Source organism: Hyperolius riggenbachi, chromosome 8, assembly GCF_040937935.1.
Source record: "Hyperolius riggenbachi isolate aHypRig1 chromosome 8, aHypRig1.pri, whole genome shotgun sequence".
In the NCBI taxonomy this organism is placed as follows: Eukaryota; Metazoa; Chordata; class Amphibia; order Anura; family Hyperoliidae; genus Hyperolius; species Hyperolius riggenbachi.
Window position 1 is genome coordinate 287,542,970 of NC_090653.1, and position 26,529 is coordinate 287,569,498.

Consider the following 26,529-nt stretch of genomic DNA (forward strand, 5'->3'; position numbering starts at 1 on the left):
AGCCTAGGCTGTGATAATGACAGGTACTCGCATAATGTAGGCTGCCTGTAAGTGGGATTGACCACGCCAGGACAGCCCTAGGCTGTGATAATGACAGGTACTCGCATAATGGAGGCTGCCTGTAAGGGGGATTGACCACGCCAGGACAGCCTAGGCTGTGATAATGACAGGTACTCGCATAATGGAGGCTGCCAGTAAGTGGGATTGACCACGCCAGGACAGCCTAGGCTGTGATAATGACAGGTACTCGCATAATGTAGGCTGCCTGTAAGTGGGATTGACCACGCCAGGACAGCCTAGGCTGTGATAATGACAGGTACTCACATAATGGAGGCTGCCAGTAAGTGGGATTGACCACGCTAGGACAGCCTAGGCTATGATAATGACAGGTACTCGCATAATGTAGGCTGCCTGTAAGTGGGATTGACCACGCCAGGACAGCCTAGGCTGTGATAATGACAGGTACTCGCATAATGGAGGCTGCCTGTAAGTGGGATTGACCACGCCAGGACAGCCTAGGCTATAATAATGACAGGTACTCGCATAATGTAGGCTGCCAGTAAGTGGGATTGACCACGCCAGGACAGCCTAGGCTGTGATAATGACAGGTACTCGCATAATGGAGGCTGCCAGTAAGTGGGATTGACCACGCCAGGACAGCCTAGGCTGTGATAATGACAGGTACTCGCATAATGTAGGCTGCCTGTAAGTGGGATTGACCACGCCAGGACAGCCTAGGCTGTGATAATGACAGGTACTCGCATAATGTAGGCTGCCAGTAAGTGGGATTGACCACGCCAGGACAGCCTAGGCTGTGATAATGACAGGTACTCGCATAATGTAGGCTGCCAGTAAGTGGGATTGACCACGCCAGGACAGCCTAGGCTGTGATAATGACAGGTACTCGCATAATGGAGGCTGCCAGTAAGTGGGATTGACCACGCCAGGACAGCCTAGGCTGTGATAATGACAGGTACTCGCATAATGTAGGCTGCCAGTAAGTGGGATTGACCACGCCAGGACAGCCTAGGCTGTGATAATGACAGGTACTCGCATAATGTAGGCTGCCTGTAAGTGGGATTGACCACGCCAGGACAGCCTAGGCTGTGATAATGACAGGTACTCGCATAATGTAGGTTGCCTGTAAGTGGGATTGACCACGCCAGGACAGCCTAGGCTGTGATAATGACAGGTACTCGCATAATGGAGGCTGCCAGTAAGTGGGATTGACCACGCCAGGACAGCCTAGGCTATGATAATGACAGGTACTCACATAATGGAGGCTGCCAGTAAGTGGGATTGACCACGCCAGGACAGCCTAGGCTGTGATAATGACAGGTACTCGCATAATGTAGGCTGCCAGTAAGTGGGATTGACCACGCCAGGACAGCCTAGGCTGTGATAATGACAGGTACTCGCATAATGGAGGCTGCCTGTAAGGGGGATTGACCACGCCAGGACAGCCTAGGCTGTGATAATGACAGGTACTCGCATAATGGAGGCTGCCTGTAAGTGGGATTGACCACGCCAGGACAGCCTAGGCTGTGATAATGACAGGTACTCACATAATGGAGGCTGCCAGTAAGTGGGATTGACCACGCCAGGACAGCCTAGGCTGTGATAATGACAGGTACTCGCATAATGTAGGCTGCCAGTAAGTGGGATTGACCACGCCAGGACAGCCTAGGCTGTGATAATGACAGGTACTCACATAATGGAGGCTGCCAGTAAGTGGGATTGACCACGCCAGGACAGCCTAGGCTGTGATAATGACAGGTACTCACATAATGGAGGCTGCCAGTAAGTGGGATTGACCACGCCAGGACAGCCTAGGCTGTGATAATGACAGGTACTCACATAATGGAGGCTGCCAGTAAGTGGGATTGACCACGCCAGGACAGCCTAGGCTGTGATAATGACAGGTACTCACATAATGGAGGCTGCCAGTAAGTGGGATTGACCACGCCAGGACAGCCTAGGCTGTGATAATGACAGGTACTCACATAATGGAGGCTGCCAGTAAGTGGGATTGACCACGCCAGGACAGCCCTAGGCTGTGATAATGACAGGTACTCGCATAATGTAGGCTGCCTGACCTGTAAGTGGGATTGACCACGCCAGGACAGCCTAGGCTATAATAATGACAGGTACTCGCATAATGGAGGCTGCCTGTAAGTGGGATTGACCACGCCAGGACAGCCTAGGCTGTGATAATGACAGGTACTCACATAATGGAGGCTGCCAGTAAGTGGGATTGACCACGCCAGGACAGCCTAGGCTGTGATAATGACAGGTACTCACATAATGGAGGCTGCCAGTAAGTGGGATTGACCACGCTAGGACAGCCTAGGCTGTGATAATGACAGGTACTCACATAATGGAGGCTGCCAGTAAGTGGGATTGACCACGCCAGGACAGCCTAGGCTGTGATAATGACAGGTACTCGCATAATGTAGGCTGCCTGTAAGTGGGATTGACCACGCCAGGACAGCCTAGGCTGTGATAATGACAGGTACTCACATAATGGAGGCTGCCAGTAAGTGGGATTGACCACGCTAGGACAGCCTAGGCTGTGATAATGACAGGTACTCGCATAATGTAGGCTGCCAGTAAGTGGGATTGACCACGCCAGGACAGCCTAGGCTGTGATAATGACAGGTACTCACATAATGGAGGCTGCCAGTAAGTGGGATTGACCACGCCAGGACAGCCCTAGGCTGTGATAATGACAGGTACTCGCATAATGGAGGCTGCCTGTAAGTGGGATTGACCACGCCAGGACAGCCTAGGCTGTGATAATGACAGGTACTCGCATAATGGAGGCTGCCAGTAAGTGGGATTGACCACGCCAGGACAGCCTAGGCTATGATAATGACAGGTACTCGCATAATGTAGGCTGCCAGTAAGTGGGATTGACCACGCCAGGACAGCCTAGGCTGTGATAATGACAGGTACTCGCATAATGGAGGCTGCCTGTAAGTGGGATTGACCACGCCAGGACAGCCTAGGCTGTGATAATGACAGGTACTCGCATAATGTAGGCTGCCAGTAAGTGGGATTGACCACGCCAGGACAGCCTAGGCTGTGATAATGACAGGTACTCGCATAATGGAGGCTGCCAGTAAGTGGGATTGACCACGCCAGGACAGCCTAGGCTGTGATAATGACAGGTACTCACATAATGGAGGCTGCCAGTAAGTGGGATTGACCACGCCAGGACAGCCTAGGCTGTGATAATGACAGGTACTCACATAATGGAGGCTGCCAGTAAGTGGGATTGACCACGCCAGGACAGCCCTAGGCTATGATAATGACAGGTACTCACATAATGGAGGCTGCCAGTAAGTGGGATTGACCACGCCAGGACAGCCTAGGCTGTGATAATGACAGGTACTCGCATAATGGAGGCTGCCTGTAAGTGGGATTGACCACGCCAGGACAGCCTAGGCTGTGATAATGACAGGTACTCGCATAATGTAGGCTGCCAGTAAGTGGGATTGACCACGCCAGGACAGCCTAGGCTGTGATAATGACAGGTACTCACATAATGGAGGCTGCCAGTAAGTGGGATTGACCACGCCAGGACAGCCTAGGCTATGATAATGACAGGTACTCACATAATGGAGGCTGCCAGTAAGTGGGATTGACCACGCCAGGACAGCCTAGGCTGTGATAATGACAGGTACTCGCATAATGGAGGCTGCCTGTAAGTGGGATTGACCACGCCAGGACAGCCTAGGCTGTGATAATGACAGGTACTCGCATAATGTAGGCTGCCTGTAAGTGGGATTGACCACGCCAGGACAGCCTAGGCTGTGATAATGACAGGTACTCGCATAATGTAGGCTGCCAGTAAGTGGGATTGACCACGCCAGGACAGCCTAGGCTATAATAATGACAGGTACTCGCATAATGGAGGCTGCCAGTAAGTGGGATTGACCACGCCAGGACAGCCTAGGCTGTGATAATGACAGGTACTCACATAATGGAGGCTGCCAGTAAGTGGGATTGACCACGCCAGGACAGCCTAGGCTGTGATAATGACAGGTACTCGCATAATGTAGGCTGCCAGTAAGTGGGATTGACCACGCCAGGACAGCCTAGGCTATAATAATGACAGGTACTCACATAATGGAGGCTGCCAGTAAGTGGGATTGACCACGCCAGGACAGCCTAGGCTGTGATAATGACAGGTACTCGCATAATGGAGGCTGCCAGTAAGTGGGATTGACCACGCCAGGACAGCCTAGGCTGTGATAATGACAGGTACTCGCATAATGGAGGCTGCCAGTAAGTGGGATTGACCACGCCAGGACAGCCTAGGCTGTGATAATGACAGGTACTCACATAATGTAGGCTGCCTGTAAGTGGGATTGACCACGCCAGGACAGCCTAGGCTGTGATAATGACAGGTACTCACATAATGGAGGCTGCCAGTAAGTGGGATTGACCACGCCAGGACAGCCTAGGCTGTGATAATGACAGGTACTCACATAATGTAGGCTGCCTGTAAGTGGGATTGACCACGCCAGGACAGCCTAGGCTGTGATAATGACAGGTACTCGCATAATGTAGGCTGCCTGTAAGGGGGATTGACCACGCCAGGACAGCCTAGGCTGTGATAATGACAGGTACTCGCATAATGTAGGCTGCCAGTAAGTGGGATTGACCACGCCAGGACAGCCTAGGCTGTGATAATGACAGGTACTCGCATAATGGAGGCTGCCAGTAAGTGGGATTGACCACGCCAGGACAGCCTAGGCTATGATAATGACAGGTACTCGCATAATGTAGGCTGCCTGTAAGTGGGATTGACCACGCTAGGACAGCCTAGGCTGTGATAATGACAGGTACTCGCATAATGTAGGCTGCCAGTAAGTGGGATTGACCACGCCAGGACAGCCTAGGCTGTGATAATGACAGGTACTCGCATAATGTAGGCTGCCAGTAAGTGGGATTGACCACGCCAGGACAGCCCTAGGCTGTGATAATGACAGGTACTCACATAATGGAGGCTGCCTGTAAGTGGGATTGACCACGCCAGGACAGCCTAGGCTGTGATAATGACAGGTACTCACATAATGGAGGCTGCCTGTAAGTGGGATTGACCACGCCAGGACAGCCTAGGCTGTGATAATGACAGGTACTCGCATAATGTAGGCTGCCTGTAAGTGGGATTGACCACGCCAGGACAGCCTAGGCTGTGATAATGACAGGTACTCGCATAATGTAGGCTGCCAGTAAGTGGGATTGACCACGCCAGGACAGCCTAGGCTGTGATAATGACAGGTACTCGCATAATGTAGGCTGCCTGTAAGTGGGATTGACCACGCCAGGACAGCCTAGGCTGTGATAATGACAGGTACTCGCATAATGTAGGCTGCCAGTAAGTGGGATTGACCACGCCAGGACAGCCTAGGCTGTGATAATGACAGGTACTCGCATAATGGAGGCTGCCAGTAAGTGGGTGTGACCACGCCAGGACAGCCTAGGCTGTGATAATGACAGGTACTCGCATAATGGAGGCTGCCAGTAAGTGGGATTGACCACGCCAGGACAGCCTAGGCTGTGATAATGACAGGTACTCGCATAATGTAGGCTGCCAGTAAGTGGGATTGACCACGCCAGGACAGCCTAGGCTGTGATAATGACAGGTACTCGCATAATGTAGGCTGCCAGTAAGTGGGATTGACCACGCCAGGACAGCCTAGGCTGTGATAATGACAGGTACTCGCATAATGTAGGCTGCCAGTAAGTGGGATTGACCACGCCAGGACAGCCCTAGACTGTGATAATGACAGGTACTCGCATAATGTAGGCTGCCAGTAAGTGGGATTGACCACGCCAGGACAGCCTAGGCTGTGATAATGACAGGTACTCGCATAATGTAGGCTGCCAGTAAGTGGGATTGACCACGCCAGGACAGCCTAGGCTGTGATAATGACAGGTACTCGCATAATGTAGGCTGCCAGTAAGTGGGATTGACCACGCCAGGACAGCCCTAGACTGTGATAATGACAGGTACTCGCATAATGTAGGCTGCCAGTAAGTGGGATTGACCACGCCAGGACAGCCTAGGCTGTGATAATGACAGGTACTCGCATAATGTAGGCTGCCAGTAAGTGGGATTGACCACGCCAGGACAGCCTAGGCTGTGATAATGACAGGTACTCGCATAATGTAGGCTGCCAGTAAGTGGGATTGACCACGCCAGGACAGCCTAGGCTGGGATAATGACAGGTACTCACATAATGTAGGCTGCCAGTAAGTGGGATTGACCACGCCAGGACAGCCTAGGCTGTGATAATGACAGGTACTCACATAATGTAGGCTGCCAGTAAGTGGGATTGACCACGCCAGGACAGCCTAGGCTATGATAATGACAGGTACTCGCATAATGTAGGCTGCCTGTAAGTGGGATTGACCACGCCAGGACAGCCTAGGCTGTGATAATGACAGGTACTCGCATAATGTAGGCTGCCTGTAAGTGGGATTGACCACGCCAGGACAGCCTAGGCTGTGATAATGACAGGTACTCGCATAATGGAGGCTGCCAGTAAGTGGGATTGACCACGCCAGGACAGCCTAGGCTGAGATAATGACAGGTACTCGCATAATGTAGGCTGCCAGTAAGTGGGATTGACCACGCCAGGACAGCCTAGGCTGTGATAATGACAGGTACTCGCATAATGTAGGCTGCCAGTAAGTGGGATTGACCACGCCAGGACAGCCTAGGCTGTGATAATGACAGGTACTCGCATAATGTAGGCTGCCAGTAAGTGGGATTGACCACGCCAGGACAGCCTAGGCTGTGATAATGACAGGTACTCGCATAATGGAGGCTGCCAGTAAGTGGGATTGACCACGCCAGGACAGCCTAGGCTGTGATAATGACAGGTACTCGCATAATGGAGGCTGCCAGTAAGTGGGATTGACCACGCCAGGACAGCCTAGGCTGTGATAATGACAGGTACTCACATAATGGAGGCTGCCAGTAAGTGGGATTGACCACGCCAGGACAGCCTAGGCTGTGATAATGACAGGTACTCGCATAATGGAGGCTGCCTGTAAGTGGGATTGACCACGCCAGGACAGCCTAGGCTGTGATAATGACAGGTACTCACATAATGTAGGCTGCCAGTAAGTGGGATTGACCACGCCAGGACAGCCTAGGCTATGATAATGACAGGTACTCGCATAATGTAGGCTGCCAGTAAGTGGGATTGACCACGCCAGGACAGCCTAGGCTGTGATAATGACAGGTACTCGCATAATGGAGGCTGCCAGTAAGTGGGATTGACCACGCTAGGACAGCCTAGGCTGTGATAATGACAGGTACTCGCATAATGGAGGCTGCCAGTAAGTGGGATTGACCACGCCAGGACAGCCTAGGCTGTGATAATGACAGGTACTCGCATAATGGAGGCTGCCAGTAAGTGGGATTGACCACGCCAGGACAGCCTAGGCTGTGATGACAGGTACTGGAGGCTGCCTGTAAGTGGGATTGACCACGCCAGGACAGCCTAGGCTGTAATAATGACAGGTACTGGAGGCTGCCTGTAGAGCAGGGTTGTCAAACTCGAATACAAAGTGGGCCAAAATTGTACACTGGGACCAAGTCGCAGGCCAACCTCAATGTCTACTGGCCACCTCCCTCCCTTATAAAGATCTCAGGTGTCTAATGGACCCCCTCCCTCCACTATACAGCTCCCTGGTGTCTAGTGGCCTCCACCCTCCCCGATACAGTTCCCTGGTGTTTAGTGCTTTCCCCCTACCTCCCCATATAGCTTCCCTGGTGGTCTAGAGCGGGCCAAACTTAATGCAAAGTGGGGAAACCACTTGAGGGCCAAATGTAATGTCTGAGGGTCAGATTTGGCCCGCGGGCCGGAGTTTGACATATATGCTGTAGACACACCAGCACGGTATATGGGGAATTGTAGCAATGCAGGTCATTTCAGCTCGCCGAAGCTGGACGCGGCCATAGTGCACGCCCCATGCAAGGGTAATTCAGGGTTACGGCAATCGCCGCACCCAGACCCCAAATTATTTCTCCCTCCGAGCCGCTACGGGAATTAAAGCGTCAGCAGGGGGAGCCGTCATTCGCGCACCCTGCTGCCAGCTCACCGGTGACATCATCATTCGTGTACATTTGTAGGCCCGCTGTGTAGTAAATGAGCTGATGCTTCCGGTGTAATGTTTACATTCCACCAATCGGTTTTCATTTTTATGAGCATAAAGCGGCCTGTTGGCTGGATTTAACCACACAAGGAACAGTGATCGGAAGCGTGACCTCTTCAAGAAAAGTAAAACTTCTACTGAATATAATTGATCACGGCCACACTATTGTGCCTATTTAGTTATTTATTCACAGATCAAAAAATATCAGTCTGTTAAAGGATACCATAACTGACATGTGACATGATGAGATAGACGTGTATGTACAGTGCCTAGCACACAAATAACTAGGCTGTGTTCCTTTTTTTCTTTCTCTGCCTGAAAGAGGTAAATATCAGGTATGTAAGTGGCTGACTCAGTCCTGACTCAGACAGGAAGTGACTACAGTGTGACCCTCATTGATAAGAAATTCCCCCTTTTTTATCTCTTTCTTGCTCTCAGAAGCCATTTTCTTCTAGGAAAGTGTTTTATAGTTGGAATTTCTTATCAGTGAAGGTCACACTGTAGTCACTTCCTGTCTGAGTCAGGACTGAGTCAGCCACTTACATACCTGATATTTACCTCTTTCAGGCAGAGAAAGAAAAAAAGGAACACAGCCTAGTTATTTGTGTGCTAGGCACTATACCATGTCTATCTCATTATGCCACATGTCAGTTGTGGAATCCTTTAAAGTGGATCTGAGATGAACTTTTATTCATTGCATAATTGTGTTCCTTTCCTATTGTTTATAGGGCATTCCTCAAGCCAAATGCTTTTTTTTTTTTTGTTTTAATACTCTAATACCCTATAAACTAAACAAGCCTCGCCCACAACTTCTCCAAAACGCCAAGGCACTCAGACCCATGTAGCAAGGGCTTATGGGAGCTCAGTCTGGGCAGGAGGAGGAAGAAGTTACTAGCCAGAGATTTCAGAAGCAGAGGGGAGGGGGGAGTTAATTTTTCACAGGCTGAGGGGTGGAGATGCAGTTGCAGATTTCCTGTGTAATGATGACAAACAGAACATGGCTGCCCTCACTGTATCACAGGAATAAATAATCATAAACTGTTGAAGCTGTTTGCAGCTAGATTTGCTGCAAACTTTAGATAAGATATATAGACAAGTTACTTGTTATAGTTAGTTTTTCATCTTGGATCCGAATGAGGTTTCTGTACCTGCTAAATCCTGTCTTGAAATTTTGATCACATGACCAGAAGCAGTTGAGTTCAGTCAGTTAATTTGACTGTATGGGCGGGGCCTAGTTACCTCTCTCTTTTCAGATGCTCAATCAGCTAATTTATCTCCAGAAGGATTTATTTTTCAGGAAAAAGTTCTCCATTTTAAGGTTATACTGACATCATTTCTTTGCGGTTTGCAGAAAATGTGAAAGCCAGCGACATCAAGCGGGTGGCCACCAAGATGCTGAGGAATAAGCCAGCCGTGGCGGCGCTGGGGGACTTGTCAGAGCTGCCAGACTACGATCAGATCCAGACCGCTCTCTCCAGTAAAGATGGACGCCTGCCCAGGTCATACCGGCTGTTCCGATAGGCGCTGTGCTCGGGACGCTGAACTGATCTGACTGTAGCGGTGCCGCTGTGAGCTCCGCCCATACCGTGCCAGGACTGTATTGTGTGTTCAGAGGACTGCTGGAGGGGGCGTGGCTCCCAGTGACTGGGCGGAGACGTCCTTGATTTTCAGGTCATGATTGGTTGCTATTAGCTGAAGTGCACATTGGTCGATACACACCGGGCAGCCTTGTGCCGCAGTGATGTCGGGGCTCTGCCTGCGGGAGAAGGTGGTGATTGAGGCAGAACCGACGGGCTGCTGCCGCCGGTAGTTCAGTGTGTGCAATCTCTTATTTGTTGAATTATATCTGTTGTGTGTGTGAATGTGTGTCCAATACAGAGGCCGAACCAATAATGAACGCACAAGGCCCGGCTTACTGGAGCATTTCTGGGGATCCCGGAGGACCTGCGGGAGGGGGGGGGACATATCACATCTAGCGTCCCTGCGATGCGTGGCTGAGGTGCTACTAGTCTGCAATTTCCTGGCTCATATCAGAATATAGTGAGGGTAGGACAATGGTTGTTGCATGGTCAGTTGGTGTGATGGAAATCTCATACAAGCGCTGCAGTGGGAGCTTTTCTGTTTGTACTAGACACTGGGATTATTAAAGAGGAGCTGTCAGCCATACTATCTCAGAAAAAAAAAAATCTCTCTCTCTCCCTCCCCCATCTCCCCCCTCTCTTACATAACACATGTACAAGTCCTGATGCAATTTCCTCCCTCCTCCCCACTGCCTGATTGTGTAAGCATTGCTTGCCCTCCACTATAGAAAGTGCATTGTCTCAGCATGAGAAATATTGGCCAATCAGAGAGGAACAGAGGTGTGGGAGGGGAAAACAGGAGGGAAAGAGGTTTCAGCCAATCGGAGTGTTGTAGTTTAGTCTGAGGGGAAGTAGAGAAGCAAAAAAGCACAACCCAGCATGCCCTGCAACTTCCTTTTTGTGTACCAAATTTTGTTTGTACCAAATAAGAGTCATGTAAACTGGGGAATAATAATTTATCAACAAGAAAAGTAATAGAGATTTTAACTTTTGGATTGCCGGGTTAGCATCCTTATTACTTGTTTACCCGATAAAAATGAATTGATTTTTTATTTCATGCCCGACAGTTACACTTTAAAGGATACCCGAGGTGACATAATGAGATAGACGTGTATGTACATTGCCTAGCACACAAATAACTATGCTGTGTTCCTTTTTTTCTTTCTCTACCTGAAAGAGTTAAACATCAGGTATGTAAGTGGCTGACTCAGACAGGAAGTGACTACAGTGTGACCCTCCCTGATAAGAAATTCCAACTATAAAACACTTTCCTAGCAGAAAATGGCTTCTGAGAGCAGGAAAGAGATAAAAAGGGTCAGTAGTTCATAGATTTTAGCTCTGGCATACTTCAATGAATGTGTCATTGAGCAAAAACAATAAAACAGTTACAACTTAAAAAGTAGATTTAAACATAAAATAAAACTGTAGAATATCTTAAAAAGTCATTTTTAGGAGAAGGAAGATAGATGCAATTGATTATTTCATTAGTTTATATCCGCCTCGGGTGTCCTTTGACACATACAGTCCTGGATTTATGAAATCACTGTTCATGCTCTTGTAATGCATATACTGTATCCTGGTAAGCACAACGGACAAAGTGTTGTGTTGCATGTAAACCACTTATATTTTCTTTGCTTAGGTGAATGTGCAGTGCTGAGGTTTTGCCCCAATGTCAGAGGCCGCTTAGTTAGGGTCAGTAGCAGACTCTACTCTGTCTAAACTCCTCCCCTATCCTGTCCACCACTAGGCGGGAGTCCAGCCAATCTTTCACTGTGAATACAAAGGTGATCCGCCCACCTCCTACTTCTGCTACGTTTCCACTTGAAGAATACATGCAAAATCGCATACACATATATGCAATATTTAAATGCGCAGTCTCATTGTTATTGTTTGCAAAAACAGTTGACATTCAAAAATAGCAACATGGTTATCCGTTTTTTCCTGCGTGTGATTTTTGCATCTAATAGAAACTGGCTCACAGCAATTCATTGCTGTGCTAATTTATGTGTTGAAAAAAATTGCACAAATTTGCACCTAGTGAACAAACAGGCCTCAACTCTTTGTGGCCGGTACTACAGCTCTGCTGAGTCACATAAGCAAGTCCTGCAGTTCCTCTCTGCTCTTCGTGTAACTAAACCCTTAAAGGAGTAATGGGAAATGTTTTTTTTTATGGCAGAGAGAGCAATGCGAGGCAAAAATGACTGATATAAAGTTGTAGTGCACGTCACAAACAGTTGATCTCTGTAAGCAGTGGGAGGAGGTGGGTGGGGTCAGGTTAACTGCTCTGTGCTGGGGAAGGAACTCCCACCCTCCAGCTATAAAAAGCTACTGTCCTGAGCCTGCTGAAGAGGTCATTTCAACACACTGCACAAAGTACAGATTTGAAATGTACCAAAGTTTTTGCATCACTAATTAGTGCACATATACTAGGGTATGTCTAAAAACAACATTCATACTCCCTCAGCATGATCTGATATGACCCAGAAAGAAGGGGAAATCCCGACTACCAACAATTGCTTCTCCCTCCCTCCCCCCGGGAGATTTCCGGGACTCTCCACAGAAGCGTTCAGTGAATAAGCACCTCATTGGCGGCCACACAATACCGCTCAGTGTCTGTGAATTATGCTTCGTCTTGTTCAATTCAGATTTTTAGATTAAACGGAAAGTTTTGAAACTCTTTGTTTTATTATTTGTCCCAATCGCAGCTTATCTGCCTTCTACCCGCCTCCCAGCCCAGGAAGACAACATGTACCAGCACACCTGAAGGGGGCGGTATATGGTGGCTGCCATTAGGGATGATCACAGATATCCGAGTTGATGCAAATATATGCAGTTTGAAAATGGACCAATCAATTTAAACCTGGGTTTAAATTGATTGGTCTGTTTTCAAACTGCATATATTTGCATAAAAATTTGCATACATTTCAGAACAATTTGCATCTCATTGATCATCCCTAGCTGCCATATTTATTTCTTGTTAAAGTGAACCTAAACTGAGAGGGACATGGATGTTTCCTTTTAACCAGTTATTATTATTATTTATTGTATTTATAAAGCGCCAACATATTACGCAGTTCAAGACCACAGGCTTACACTCCCCCAGTGACCAGGCTGTTATTTACAATTATGTGCTGTGCAGCTTTAAGGGTTCGCTGCAGAGCCATATCAAGTGACTCCCCACACCCTTTTCTGCCCACCAATAGAGGTAGGCGAACAGTTCGGCTGTGTTAGCCGAACTGTTCGGGCTGCCCAACCTGTTATATTGATGTGGCTTTTACTACTTCCGGGTCGCAATGACCCGGAGTAGTACGTCTGCGCTGGCCCGGCGGAGCGCGTCCTAGATCGCGCTCCCGTTGCCGGGCACTCTCTGCGCATGTGTGTGACGTCACTCTTGACGTCACACACATGCGCAGAGAGTGCCCGGCAACGGGAGCTCGATCTAGGACGCGCTCCGCCGGGCCAGCGCAGACGTACTACTCCGGGTCATTGCGACCCGGAAGCAGGGGCGTCTCTAGCCATTTTGTCACTCCAGGCAAGAAATCCTGTGGCACCCCCCCCCCCCCGTGATTGCCCCCAGTCCCATACCCCGCACCCCTCATGGTGAACACCACTCCTGTGGTGAACCCCACCCCCAAGACCCCCGAAAATCATAATGCAGCAGCGTTTCACCAGAAAATGTACTTATTGCGGCATGGGTTCACCAGAAAATAGTTATGCAGCAGAGCGTTTCACCATAAAATATACTTATTGCGGCATGCACTCACGCACACCACACACACCACACACAGTACACACACACACACACACACACACACACACACTATACACACACACACAGTGTACACACACACACACACAGTACACACACTGCACACAACCTACACACTATACACAGTGCACACACACACTAGACATGCACAGCACAGTACACACACACACACACAGTACACAACATACACACTATACACAGTACACAACATACACACTATACACAGTACACACACTAGACATGCACAGCACAGTACACACACTATACACACACACACACTGCACACAACATACACACTATACACAGTACACACACACACACACACACTTTAGACACGTACACACACACACAGTACACACACTGCACACACACTGCACACACACACACACACACAGTACACACACTGCACACAACATACACACACACACAGTACACACACTGCACACAACACACACCACACTGTACACAGCACACAGTAGACATACACTATACACATACAGAGATAGGAGGAGTGGAGTGAGACTGAGAATAGCCTGAGATGGAGCAGTTTATCTGTATTGCAGTCCCACATTACACAGAGACTAGTTGCTGGTAATAGGACTGCTGTCCCTGCCAATCTCTTACACAAGTCAGCAAGCAGCCCTCCTGGAGTCTAGGGACTGTCAAAACTTTTCAACCTGTTTAAGACCTTATCTGCACATGCAGTCATTCTAACAATGGAGAGAGACCAGACAGATTTTTCCCACTGACCCTCCAGACGAGTTCTACATCATGCTGTGTATATTTACCAGCTAGCCTGCCCTCTAATTGCACTTTTATCAGCTAGCCTAGTATTTTACATTGCCTTACATCAACAAACCTGAATACAGCAGACACAGGACCAACCCTAAATCATTGAATGAAAGGCGGCCTGGGGGGGAAGTCAATGCCTGGCTGCTACACAGTCTCTAACATCAGTTAGCAGTAGCAGAGAGAGAGGGACTGAATTCTCAGGAGTTGGACTCAGGAGCTGATGATGCTGTACTCCTCGGATCCCTGACTAGGATGAGTGCCTTCTCTCACTGACTTATTCATTACTGTGGTTCTTTGAATCATTGAGCTGAAGTCCAGTCAGCCCGCTGCTGCTGTGTAAACTGACACCTGAGTCAGCTGAGAGGCATTTCTTCTCTCACTACTCAGTGCAGAAGCGCCCTTGCCTCTTCCTGTCGCCTTAGGCGAAAATTTATAGCTGCCTAATGGCTCGGACGCCCATGCCCGGAAGTAGTAAAAGCCACATCAATATAACAGGTTGGGCAGCCCGAACAGTTCGGCTAACACAACCTAACTGTTCGCCCACCTCTACGCCACCAACACAGCACTTTTCCAAAAAATAAATAAATTACTATTTTGTTATTCCCCCGCCAGCCAATCAGGGCGATCCTCTGTCATGGGTATCAGCCTATGAGAGGGAATCGCGATCGGAGCCTCTCCAGGGGTCAGCCGAGTGACAGGGCTGTCCCCAGTACAGTGCTGCATTAGATCGCAGTGCTGTACAAACAAAAGTGATTGGATAGGCTGCGTTCTCATGTATATGATGTCACTTGTCTCCAGTGATTGGATAGGCTGCGCTCTCATGTAGAGGAGGTGTCAGTGATGTCACCGGTCTCTAGTGATTGGATAGGCTGCGTTCTCATGTATATGAGGCGTCAGTGATGTCACTGGTCTCTAGTGATTGGATAGGCTGCGTTCTCATGTAGAGGAGGTGTCAGTGATGTCACTGGTCTCTAGTGTTTGGATAGGCTGCGTTCTCATGTATATGAGGTGTCAGTGATGTCACTGGTCTCTAGTGTTTGGACAGGCTGCGTTCTCATGTATATGAGGTGTCAGTGATGTCACTGGTCTCTAGTGATTGGATAGGCTGTGTTCTCATGGATATGAGGTGTCAGTGATGTCACTGGTCTCTAGTGATTGGATAGGCTGCGTCCTCATGTATATAAGGCGTCAGTGATGTCACTGGTCTCTAGTGATTGGATAGGCTGCGTTCTCATGTATATGAGGTGTCAGTGATGTCACCGGTCTCTAGTGATTGGATAGGCTGCGTTCTCATGTATATGAGGTGTCAGTGATGTCACTGGTCTCTAGTGATTGGATAGGCTGCGTTCTCATGTATATGAGGTGTCAGTGATGTCACTGGTCTCTAGTGATTGGATAGGCTGCGTTCTCATGTAGAGGAGGTGTCAGTGATGTCACCGGTCTCTAGTGATTGGATAGGCTGCGTTCTCATGTATATGAGGTGTCAGTGATGTCACTGGTCTCTAGCGATTGGATAGGCTGCGTTCTCATGTAGAGGAGGTGTCAGTGATGTCACTGGTCTCTAGTGATTGGATAGGCTGCGTTCTCATGTAGAGGAGGTGTCAGTGATGTCACTGGTCTCTAGTGATTGGATAGGCTGCGTTCTTGTGTATATGAGGAGTCAGTGATGTCACTGGTCTCTAGTGATTGGATAGGCTGTGTTCTCACGTATATGAGGTGTCAGTGATGTCACTGGTCCCCAGTGATTGGATAGGCTGCGTTCTCATGTATATGAGGTGTCAGTGATGTCACTGGTCTCTAGTGATTGGATAGGCTGTGTTCTCACGTATATGAGGGGTCAGTGATGTCACTGGTCTCTAGTGATTGGATAGGCTGTGTTCTCACGTATATGAGGTGTCAGTGATGTCACTGGTCCCCAGTGATTGGATAGGCTGCGTTCTCATGTATATGAGGTGTCAGTGATGTCACTGGTCCCCAGTGATTGGATAGGCTGCGTTCTCATGTATATGAGGTGTCAGTGATGTCACTGGTCTCTAGTGATTGGATAGGCTGCGTTCTCATGTATATGAGGTGTCAGTGATGTCACTGGTCTCTAGTGATTGGATAGGCTGCGTTCTCATGTATATGAGGGGTCAGTGATGTCACTGGTCTCTAGTGATTGGATAGGCTGTGTTCTCACGTATATGAGGTGTCAGTGATGTCACTGGTCCCCAGTGATTGGATAGGCTGCGTTCTCATGTATATGAGGTGTCAGTGATGTCACTGGTCCCCAGTGATTGGATAGGCTGCGTTCTCATGTATATGAGGTGTCAGTGATGTCACTGGTCTCTAGTGATTGGATAGGCTGCGTTCTCATGTATATGAGGTGTCAGTGATGTCACTGGTCTCTAGTGATTGGATAGGCTGTGTTCTCATGTATATGAGGTGTCAGTGATGTCACTGGTCTCCAGTGATTGGATAGGCTGCGTTCTCATGTATATGAGGTGTCAGTGATGTCACTGGTCTCTAGTGATTGGATAGGCTGCGTTCTCATGTATATGAGGTGTCAGTGATGTCACTGGTCTCTAGTGATTGGATAGGCTGTGTTCTCATGTATATGAGGTGTCAGTGATGTCACTGGTCTCCAGTGATTGGATAGGCTGCGTTCTCATGTATATGAGGTGTCAGTGATGTCACTGGTCTCTAGTGATTGGATAGGCTGCGTTCTCATGTATATGAGGTGTCAGTGATGTCACTGGTCTCTAGTGATTGGATAGGCTGCGTTCTCATGTGTATAAGGCGTCAGTGATGTCACTGGTCTCTAGTAATTGGATAGGCTGCGTTCTCATGTATATGAGGTGTCAGTGATGTCACTGGTCTCTAGCGATTGGATAGGCTGCGTTCTCATGTATATGAGGTGTCAGTGATGTCACTGGTCTCTAGCGATTGGATAGGCTGCGTTCTCATGTATATACGGTGTCAGTGATGTCACTGGTCTCTAGTGATAGGATAGGCTGCATTCTCATGTGTATGAGGTGTCAGTGATGTCACTTGTCTCTAGTGATTGGATAGGCTGCGTTCTCATGTATATGAGGCGTCAGTGATGTCACCGGTCTCTAGTGATTGGATAGGCTGCGTTCTCATGTATATGAGGTGTCAGTGATGTCACTGGTCTCTAGTGATTGGATAGGCTGCGTTCTCATGTATATGAGGTGTCAGTGATGTCACTGGTCTCTAGTGATTGGATAGGCTGCGTTCTCATGTGTATGAGGTGTCAGTGATGTCACTGGTCTCCAGTGATTGGATAGGCTGCGTTCTCATGTATATGAGGTGTCAGTGATGTCACTGGTCTCTAGTGATTGGATAGGCTGCGTTCTCATGTATATGAGGTGTCAGTGATGTCACTGGTCTCTAGTGATTGGATAGGCTGCGTTCTCATGTAGAGGAGGTGTCAGTGATGTCACCGGTCTCTAGTGATTGGATAGGCTGCGTTCTCATGTATATGAGGTGTCAGTGATGTCACTGGTCTCTAGCGATTGGATAGGCTGCGTTCTCATGTAGAGGAGGTGTCAGTGATGTCACTGGTCTCTAGTGATTGGATAGGCTGCGTTCTCATGTAGAGGAGGTGTCAGTGATGTCACTGGTCTCTAGTGATTGGATAGGCTGCGTTCTTGTGTATATGAGGAGTCAGTGATGTCACTGGTCTCTAGTGATTGGATAGGCTGTGTTCTCACGTATATGAGGTGTCAGTGATGTCACTGGTCCCCAGTGATTGGATAGGCTGCGTTCTCATGTATATGAGGTGTCAGTGATGTCACTGGTCCCCAGTGATTGGATAGGCTGCGTTCTCATGTATATGAGGTGTCAGTGATGTCACTGGTCTCTAGTGATTGGATAGGCTGCGTTCTCATGTATATGAGGTGTCAGTGATGTCACTGGTCTCTAGTGATTGGATAGGCTGTGTTCTCATGTATATGAGTTGTCAGTGATGTCACTGGTCTCCAGTGATTGGATAGGCTGCGTTCTCATGTATATGAGGTGTCAGTGATGTCACTGGTCTCTAGTGATTGGATAGGCTGCGTTCTCATGTATATGAGGTGTCAGTGATGTCACTGGTCTCTAGTGATTGGATAGGCTGCGTTCTCATGTGTATGAGGTGTCAGTGATGTCACTGGTCTCTAGTGATTGGATAGGCTGCGTTCTCATGTGTATAAGGCGTCAGTGATGTCACTGGTCTCTAGTGATTGGATAGGCTGCGTTCTCATGTATATGAGGTGTCAGTGATGTCACTGGTCTCTAGCGATTGGATAGGCTGCGTTCTCATGTATATGAGGTGTCAGTGATGTCACTGGTCTCTAGCGATTGGATAGGCTGCGTTCTCATGTATATACGGTGTCAGTGATGTCACTGGTCTCTAGTGATAGGATAGGCTGCATTCTCATGTGTATGAGGTGTCAGTGATGTCACTGGTCTCCAGTGATTGGATAGGCTGCGTTCTCATGTATATGAGGTGTCAGTGATGTCACTGGTCTCTAGCGATTGGATAGGCTGCGTTCTCATGTGTATAAGGCGTCAGTGATGTCACTGGTCTCTAGTGATTGGATAGGCTGCGTTCTCATGTATATGAGGCGTCAGTGATGTCACTGGTCTCTAGTGATTGGATAGGCTGCGTTTTCATGTATATGAGGTGTCAGTGATGTCACTGGTCTCTAGCGATTGGATAGGCTGCGTTCTCATGTATATGAGGTGTCAGTGATGTCACTGGTCTCTAGCGATTGGATAGGCTGCGTTCTCGTGTATATGAGGAGTCAGTGATGTCACTGGTCTCTAGCGATTGGATAAGCTGCGTTCTCATGTATATGAGGTGTCAGTGATGTCACTGGTCTCTGGCGATTGGATAGGCTGCGTTCTCATGTATATGAGGTGTCAGTGATGTCACTGGTCTCTAGTGATTGGATAGGCTGCGTTCTCATGTATATGAGGTGTCAGTGATGTCACTGGTCTCTAGTGATTGGATAGGCTGCGTTCTCATGGATATGAGGCGTCAGTGATGTCACTGGTCTCTAGCGATTGGATAGGCTGCGTTCTCATGGATATGAGGTGTCAGTGATGTCACTGGTCTCTAGCGATTGGATAGGCTGCGTTCTTGTGTATATGAGGAGTCAGTGATGTCACTGGTCTCTAGCGATTGGATAGGCTGTGTTCTTGTGTATATGAGGAGTCAGTGATGTCACTGGTCTCTAGTGATTGGATAGGCTGCATTCTCATGTATATGAGGTGTCAGTGATGTCACTGGTCTCTAGCGATTGGCTAGGCTGCGTTCTCGTGTATATGAGGTGTCAGTGATGTCACTGGTCTCTAGCGATTGGATAGGCTGCGTTCTCGTGTATATGAGGTGTCAGTGATGTCACTGGTCTCTAGTGATTGGCTAAGCTGTGTTCTCATGTTTGAGGAGTCAGTGATGTCACTGGTGTTACCATGTGCTTAGAATATCACAGATTTACTCCAACAACAGACAGTTGAGGTGAGGAATGATTTTATTTCTCGATTTCTGGAAAGATAAATAGATATTTACAAATATTACATTACAGTATGTCACATGAAGGCCAAGCAAAGGTGCATGCTGGGAGTTTGCCTCTAGACCTTCCCCTGCAGGCTTGTGTCGTAGCATCGCTAGTGGTTGGATGATGTCACTGTGTGGGACTTTGTCTTCCAGTGTAAGAACCGAAGTATCAGGTGCTGTAATTGTAGTTTTAGATAAGGGGTCAAATTCAAATACAAAGTGGGCCAAAATTGTGCGCTGGGACCAAGTTGCGGGCCAACCTCAATGTTTACTGACCACTTCCATTCCTTATAAAGTTCCAGGGGTCTAATGCCCCCCTCCCCGTACAGTTCCTTGCTGTCTAGTGCTCCTCCCTCCCCTATACAGTTCCCTGGTGTTTAGTGCTTTCCCCCTCCCTCCCACAAATAGCTTCCCTGGTGGTCTAGAGTGGGTCAAACATAATGCAAAGTGGAGAAACCACTTGAGGGCCAAATTTAATGGCTCTGAGGGCCAGATTTGGCCTGCGTGCTGGAGTTTGACATGTTTTAGATGGAGCGGGGGAAGGTTGTTATAGCTGTTTGTGTCTCCATGGAAGATATCGTTATACTTCCTTTGGTATATATAGGAGAAGATGGTGATACAGGTTCTCTGAAGCTGGATGTTATTCCCTTGGATCAGTGCAGCTGCCAGAGGCTCCTAACGACAGCATCAGTGCAACGTTGTCACAAACGAGACCTCAGCGCTTGCATGGATATATTCAGTCTGGGTATCTGTGCCCAGATCAGCACAGAGCTGCATCCCCCGGTACTCAGACAGACATACCGACAACCGTCACCACAGATAGGGGTCAGTATCGTGTTCAAAGTACATCAAATGTTTAAAGGGGCAGTTTAGTGAAAACTATTAAATCTCAGTGTGTACCCAGCATTAGAGCATAAGCTCAGCTGTCTTACAAAGCAGAATTAGTGTTATCATCTACTTTTTTTTTTTTAACACAAGGTCCATGGAGAAATGTATGCTCTCCTTATTAGATAACTGATATGTAATTAACCACCTCAGCGGTATGGACGAATATATCCGTCCATCACCGCCGGAGGTCGCCGCTCAGGCCCTGCTGGGCCGATTTTTGCAAAATAAAAAGCAGCACACGCAGCCGGCACTTTGCCAGCCGCGTGTGCTGCCTGATCGCCGCCGCTCTGCGGCGATCCGCCGCGAGCAGCGGCGAAAGAGGGCCCCTCCAGCCGCCCGAGCCCTGCGCAGCCGGAACAAAAGTTCCGGCCAGCGCTAAGGGCTGGATCGGAGGCGGCTGACGTCCATGACGTCACTCCGATCGTTGCTATGGCGACGATGTAAGCAAAACAAGGAAGGCTGCTCATTGCGGCCTTCCTTGTTTATTCTGGGCGCCGGAGGTGATCAGAACAACGCATCCGGAGCACCCTCTAGTGGGCTTTCATGCAGCCAACTTTCAGTTGGCTGCATGAAACAGTTTTTTTTTAATTTAAAAAAAAAACCCTCCCGCAGCCGCCCTGGCGATCTTAATAGAACGCCAGGGAGGTTAATGGAAAATAATTTTCACTAAACTGCCCCTTTAATGAAAATCCAATGAAAGCAGTATGAGGAACATGGGTTACTTACAATGTGGGCCCCTAGGACAAGGGCCCTTCAAATAGTGCATGAAGTGCGAGTGTAGAATCGGTAATTGTAATGCCCATACTGCAAATCCAACCAGCTTTGGCCTTCGGCCGTCCTCAGGGGTCGGGTTTGAAGAGTGGGCATTACAATTACCGATTCTACACTCACACTTTATGCACTATGGTGTCACCACAATTCACAAGGCCCCCCAATATTCCCTCCCCTGGGGGCCCCCATCTCACAAGGGTCATAAAACAAATGTGGTCATCCTGATCTTCACACCCCTAACAGGTGTAGCCACATAACACCTGATCTGTATGGGAGGAAGGGGAGGTTAGTAGTTGGGGCTCCCCAAATCTCTGGGCCCCCCTGCAATCACAAGGGCTGCTCCCCGCTAGTTAGGCCCCTGCTATTAATCTGAAGGGTCCTTGTCATAGTGTAACCCAAGCTCCTCACACTGCTTTCATTTAAAGAGAAACTGTAACCAATGATTCCCATGAGAAATCTATTCCTTTTCACAAACAGACCATCAGGGGGCGCTGTATGACTGATATTGTGGTGAAACCCCTCCCACAGTGTGATGTCAGGACCATGGTTCTGACATCACACTGTGGGAGCCTTGTTGCATTGTGGGAAATAACAGCTGTTTACAACTGCCAAAAAAGCAAGCAGCATCTCCTTCCAGTGACATTACCTACCAGCAGTAAAGATGTCACCATGTGATAAATGTCAGAATGTAAATCAGAGAGAGAAAAGATTTTACAATGGGCAAACACTGACTAAATCATAATTATTGTAAAAATGAAGCACTTTTTTATCACATTATTTTCACTGGAGTTCCTCTTTAACATTTGCACTTTGAACTCTACTGACCCTATCTGTGGTATGCTGTGGTGATGGTCACCGGTATGTCTGTCTGAGCGTCAGGTGACTGCAGGACTGTGCTGATCTGGGCACAGAGATCAAGATTGAATATATCGATGCAATCGCTGAGGTCTTGTGATACTCCCTTTAGTATCAATACAAACGAGAAGTAAGAAGGAATGATTCTGGCAGCAAAAGCAACTCCTGAAATATTCCCTCCATCCAAATCAGAAAACCTCAGGGTGGAGTTCCACTTAACCGTTAACGGAATGACGTTACAGTCCTAAGACGCTGGAGGTTCGAGGCTTCCGATTGGCTGTATGCAGTAGAGGCGCCATTCTTCTACGCCACAATCTTAGATGCAATGCACTCCACCGCGCTCCCAATTATCAGTCCGAGAAAAGACACCCTTGCATAGCGTAATACTGTTATGGGACAATCGCTGGCATGCTCCACAACTCAAGTGCTCATGACGAGCAGTGCTAACGCGTGGTGCTCACCACCTTATAAACCAAAAAGACTCACCAGATGTAAACCACCATATGCAGGTGGAAATCTTGCATAATTACATATGTATCACTCAGGACATCAGTGATCATATCCAAATCAGATCATAAAATGGCCTTTAAAGGGGTTCTGTGGGGGAAACTGAGGATAAAAACTGCCACTTACCTGGGGCCCCTATCTGCCCCATGTAGCAGTAATGTCCCACGCCGTCCTCCTCCGATCCGCCGTTCCCCACCGCTGGCACCGATCTAGTGCGTCACACTGTCCAACTGCGGCCGCAGCCCTGCTCGCTCCCACGTCATCGGAAGTTTACTGCGCAGGCACAGTACCTGAAAGCTTCGCACTGCGCCTGCGGAGTAAGCTTCCGAGTACGCGAACGGCAGCACGCATTATTCGGCTATGACAGACGAATAATGCCCGGCGCCGGGGAACATCTGATCGGAGAAGGACGGCGTGGGACATTACTGCTACATGGGGTAGATAGAAGCCCCAGGTAAGTGGCAGTTTTTATCCTCAGGTTCCCCCACAGAACCCCTTTAATAAAACACAATAAAAAAATGTCCATAGCGCAATATGTTAGCTCCAGATAAAACAGAACTGCACCTCTCGCGCACTCCCGTAACTTACAAGCTCCCAATGGGAAGGATTAGCATGTCATGACGGCAAGTCTCATGGGTTCAATGCGCTTTTCCTCCGATAGCCGTCCCGCTCTGCCGGCTCCCGCACCTCCCCGGACTGACGTATTGCGTACGATCACGTGACCTGCGTCAGGCGTACTGGCTCCGCCCTAGCATGCCAGCAATTGTACCATAACAGTATTACGCTGTGTAAGGTTGTCTTTTGTAGGACTGATAATTGGGAGCGCGCAGTGGAGTGCATCGCACCTAAGATTGCAGCTACATACAGGACTGACCACAGCGCACTCACAGAACTCTCTTTGGATATTGATCATTGACTTATAAGGTTTATTATTGGGGGGATTGTTTTGTTCTGGGCAGCGCAGCATTTTTCTTGTAAACTTGAAATTCTTCTACGCCGCATCAATATTTAGCCAGTGTGTCAGACAGGCTCCGCCCACGATTCAGGAGCCGGCGATGACATCACATGCTCTTAGCGCAGTGATTGGTGGATTCTGTCCACAGACTGAACACTCGCAGGAAGCCATGATGTATAAAGTGCAGCAGAAGCTTTGTGTGTGCGGCCGCTCGGCGGTCAGGAAATCGCACACACCGCGCTGTTCTTCTGATTCTTCACTGTCTGGCGGCTCTGCAACTGCTGGGAGATCCGCCGCTTGATGCCCAGAAGATACAACTCGCGGTCAAAGAGCCCAGCGGCCAACGGAATGCTGCAACGAGAGAGACGTCAATATAGGGAGGAGCTGCAAAGAGGGGAGGCGGTATGTATGGAGGCCGGCACTGGACATGGACCAATAACAATAAGCGGATGCACCTGTTTCCAAGCTGCACAAATATATATGAAATAAGCATCAACTCAAAATAATTACACAGCATAAGATGCACTTATTCTCCCTTAAAAAGGTGGAGAAAAACGTTCCTGTGTCTTATATGCTAAATACAGGAATTCCTCAACGTACGATCGCCCCCCGATACAACACACCGCGATGTTGGGAACTCCCGCTATGGTACACAGTTTGTACCCCTCTATCCCGTATATAAGTATCAGAAGCGGCAGCTTAGCTCACCTAATCCATCAGTTCCAGTGGCGATCAGAGACCTCTCCTCTCCGGCACTGCTCCCCTAGTGCCAGCTTCTGCTAATGATGTGATCAGCTGAAGGCGGCACTAGGGGAGCTGTGAAAGAGAGAGGTCTGTGATCGCCGCGGGCCAAGTGAGCTGTGCTGCCGCTGCTGATAAGTATACTGGGGGGGGTCTCAGACAAGGGGGGACAGAAGGGACACAATAATTGGCAGAGAACATCTACAAGATGCTCCTGGACTATGGACGCACCAGGTTTAGCATATTTTTAGCCCTCTAAATCTAAGTGCATCTTGTAGTCCGGAGGGTCTTAATATGGTAAGTCTCATTGAGGCCTTGTTCACATTGCGTTTGGCTCACGTTGGGCTGTTTTTTAGGCGTCTTTTTTTTTCCCTATTCCCGGGGCTTGGGTGGGAAATTTGTTTTTGTGGTTAACGTTTCTCTAAGCGTTTTTTCCAAGCGGTTTTGTAATTTACTCCCCGACGCAAGTAAGGCAGTGAACTCTTTGACCCGGAAAAAAATAAATGCCTCAATTCACTAACCTGTCTTTAACTCTTCAGAGCTGTTTTACAGTTATCACAATTATATCACCATGGTGATAACTGTAAAACAGCTCAGAAGAGGTATTAAAGACAGGAGTTAAGCTTAGTGAATTGAGGCCAATGTATTTATTCTTAAAAACGCGAACGCAATCACTGCACAAAGCGATTTTGTGAGCATTTTACGTTTCTCCTATACTTTCCATTGAGGCAGAATCTCCTCATAAATGGTACACGCACTGCTTTGGTAGCCGCACAGTGCACTAACCGCGCTGATAGGAACCTTCTCATGGACATTCATTGTCCACACAGTCAGGGGGGCGTTTTTAAAAACGGCACGCGGGTGAAAAAAAGCAGAAACCGCCTGCAGTGCGAACAAGCCCTCACTGTACCTGGATTAAGCATGTGGCCATTAGTCACCCAATCAGCATACCGGTTCTGGGTCACTATTAGGGTATATAGGCTCTATTTCCTATTGGTTGGACTAGCGGGAATAAGGGCGAATTCACACGATACTGGATAAAAAACTTCTCCAATTTCAGTTTCAAACCAATCAGATTTATATATTGGGCATCAGCTTTTCCAGTTTCGCATCGGCACCCGCTCAGTATGCCTGCCGCCGTCACATTTGGCTCCTCCTTTACCACCGGCACATTCCGGTCCACTGCAGGAGAGACGCGCCAGTATACAGATCCAATCAGAAGCATCAGGCTCCGCTGGATATTAACAAACACGTGGGACTCCTCCCTGAAACCACAAAGGGTTCCCATTGGTCTGCTGCAATCCAGTGGGAGGCTGACGCTTCTTCCGGGACGCGGAGGAGGCGGCTTGCAGTGGACCTGAGCAGTGGACAAGGAGGAGCTAAATGTGACAGCAGCAGGCGAGGAAAAATTAGCAAAACGTACGCGGCAACCAGCCTGGCGAGAACAGGCTTTGGCCTTGATTCATAAAGCGTTACCGCATTCGGTAATGCAAAAAACAGCTGACTTTACCGAGCACTTAGGAAAATGTCAATTCATAAAGGCTGTTACCGCATGAAAAGCTGAAATTACCAAGCAGTGAGGTAAATTACCGACTTGTGCTGTAAATACCTCAACACGCCAGTAAATGTCAATTCATAAACAGGAGAACCTGCAGTAAACCTCTGGTGTGGAGTAAACCGTGTGAGCCTGTGCAGCACTGTGACTCAGAAGCAGAGACAGCTGTGACTGACAGGAGCAGGGAGCCAATAGAAACAGCCCGTCTCCTGCAAGTCCCGCTGATGGTGTCGACAGGAACCGCAGGCTTCTCTGGAAGGGACAAACTTTTCTACCCCCCAGGCAGTGAGCAGAGAGAACGGAAGAAACAGGTTTCCCCTGAAGCCTTTGGCCATTTAACCTCTTAGGTTCCTGATTGACAAGGCAGAGGAGCTAGTTGGGAAATCACCTAAGCAG

At 48.6% G+C, this 26,529-nt stretch overlaps 2 protein-coding genes across 2 annotated transcripts in view; one reads left to right on the plus strand and one right to left on the minus strand.

The window, feature by feature from the left end:
* Positions 1-12,432, plus strand: part of PMPCA (peptidase, mitochondrial processing subunit alpha) — a 62,467-nt gene extending 50,035 nt beyond the window's left edge. Inside the window, exon 13 of the mRNA XM_068249120.1 lies at positions 9,530-12,432. Coding sequence (XP_068105221.1) covers positions 9,530-9,699 — 170 coding nt within the window. The 3' untranslated portion in view covers positions 9,700-12,432. The remainder of the gene's footprint in view (positions 1-9,529) is intronic.
* Positions 12,433-23,785: 11,353 nt separating this feature from the next.
* Positions 23,786-26,529, minus strand: part of INPP5E (inositol polyphosphate-5-phosphatase E) — an 84,292-nt gene continuing 81,548 nt past the window's right edge. The window contains exon 11 of the mRNA XM_068249123.1: positions 23,786-24,188. Coding sequence (XP_068105224.1) covers positions 24,056-24,188 — 133 coding nt within the window. The 3' untranslated portion in view covers positions 23,786-24,055. The remainder of the gene's footprint in view (positions 24,189-26,529) is intronic.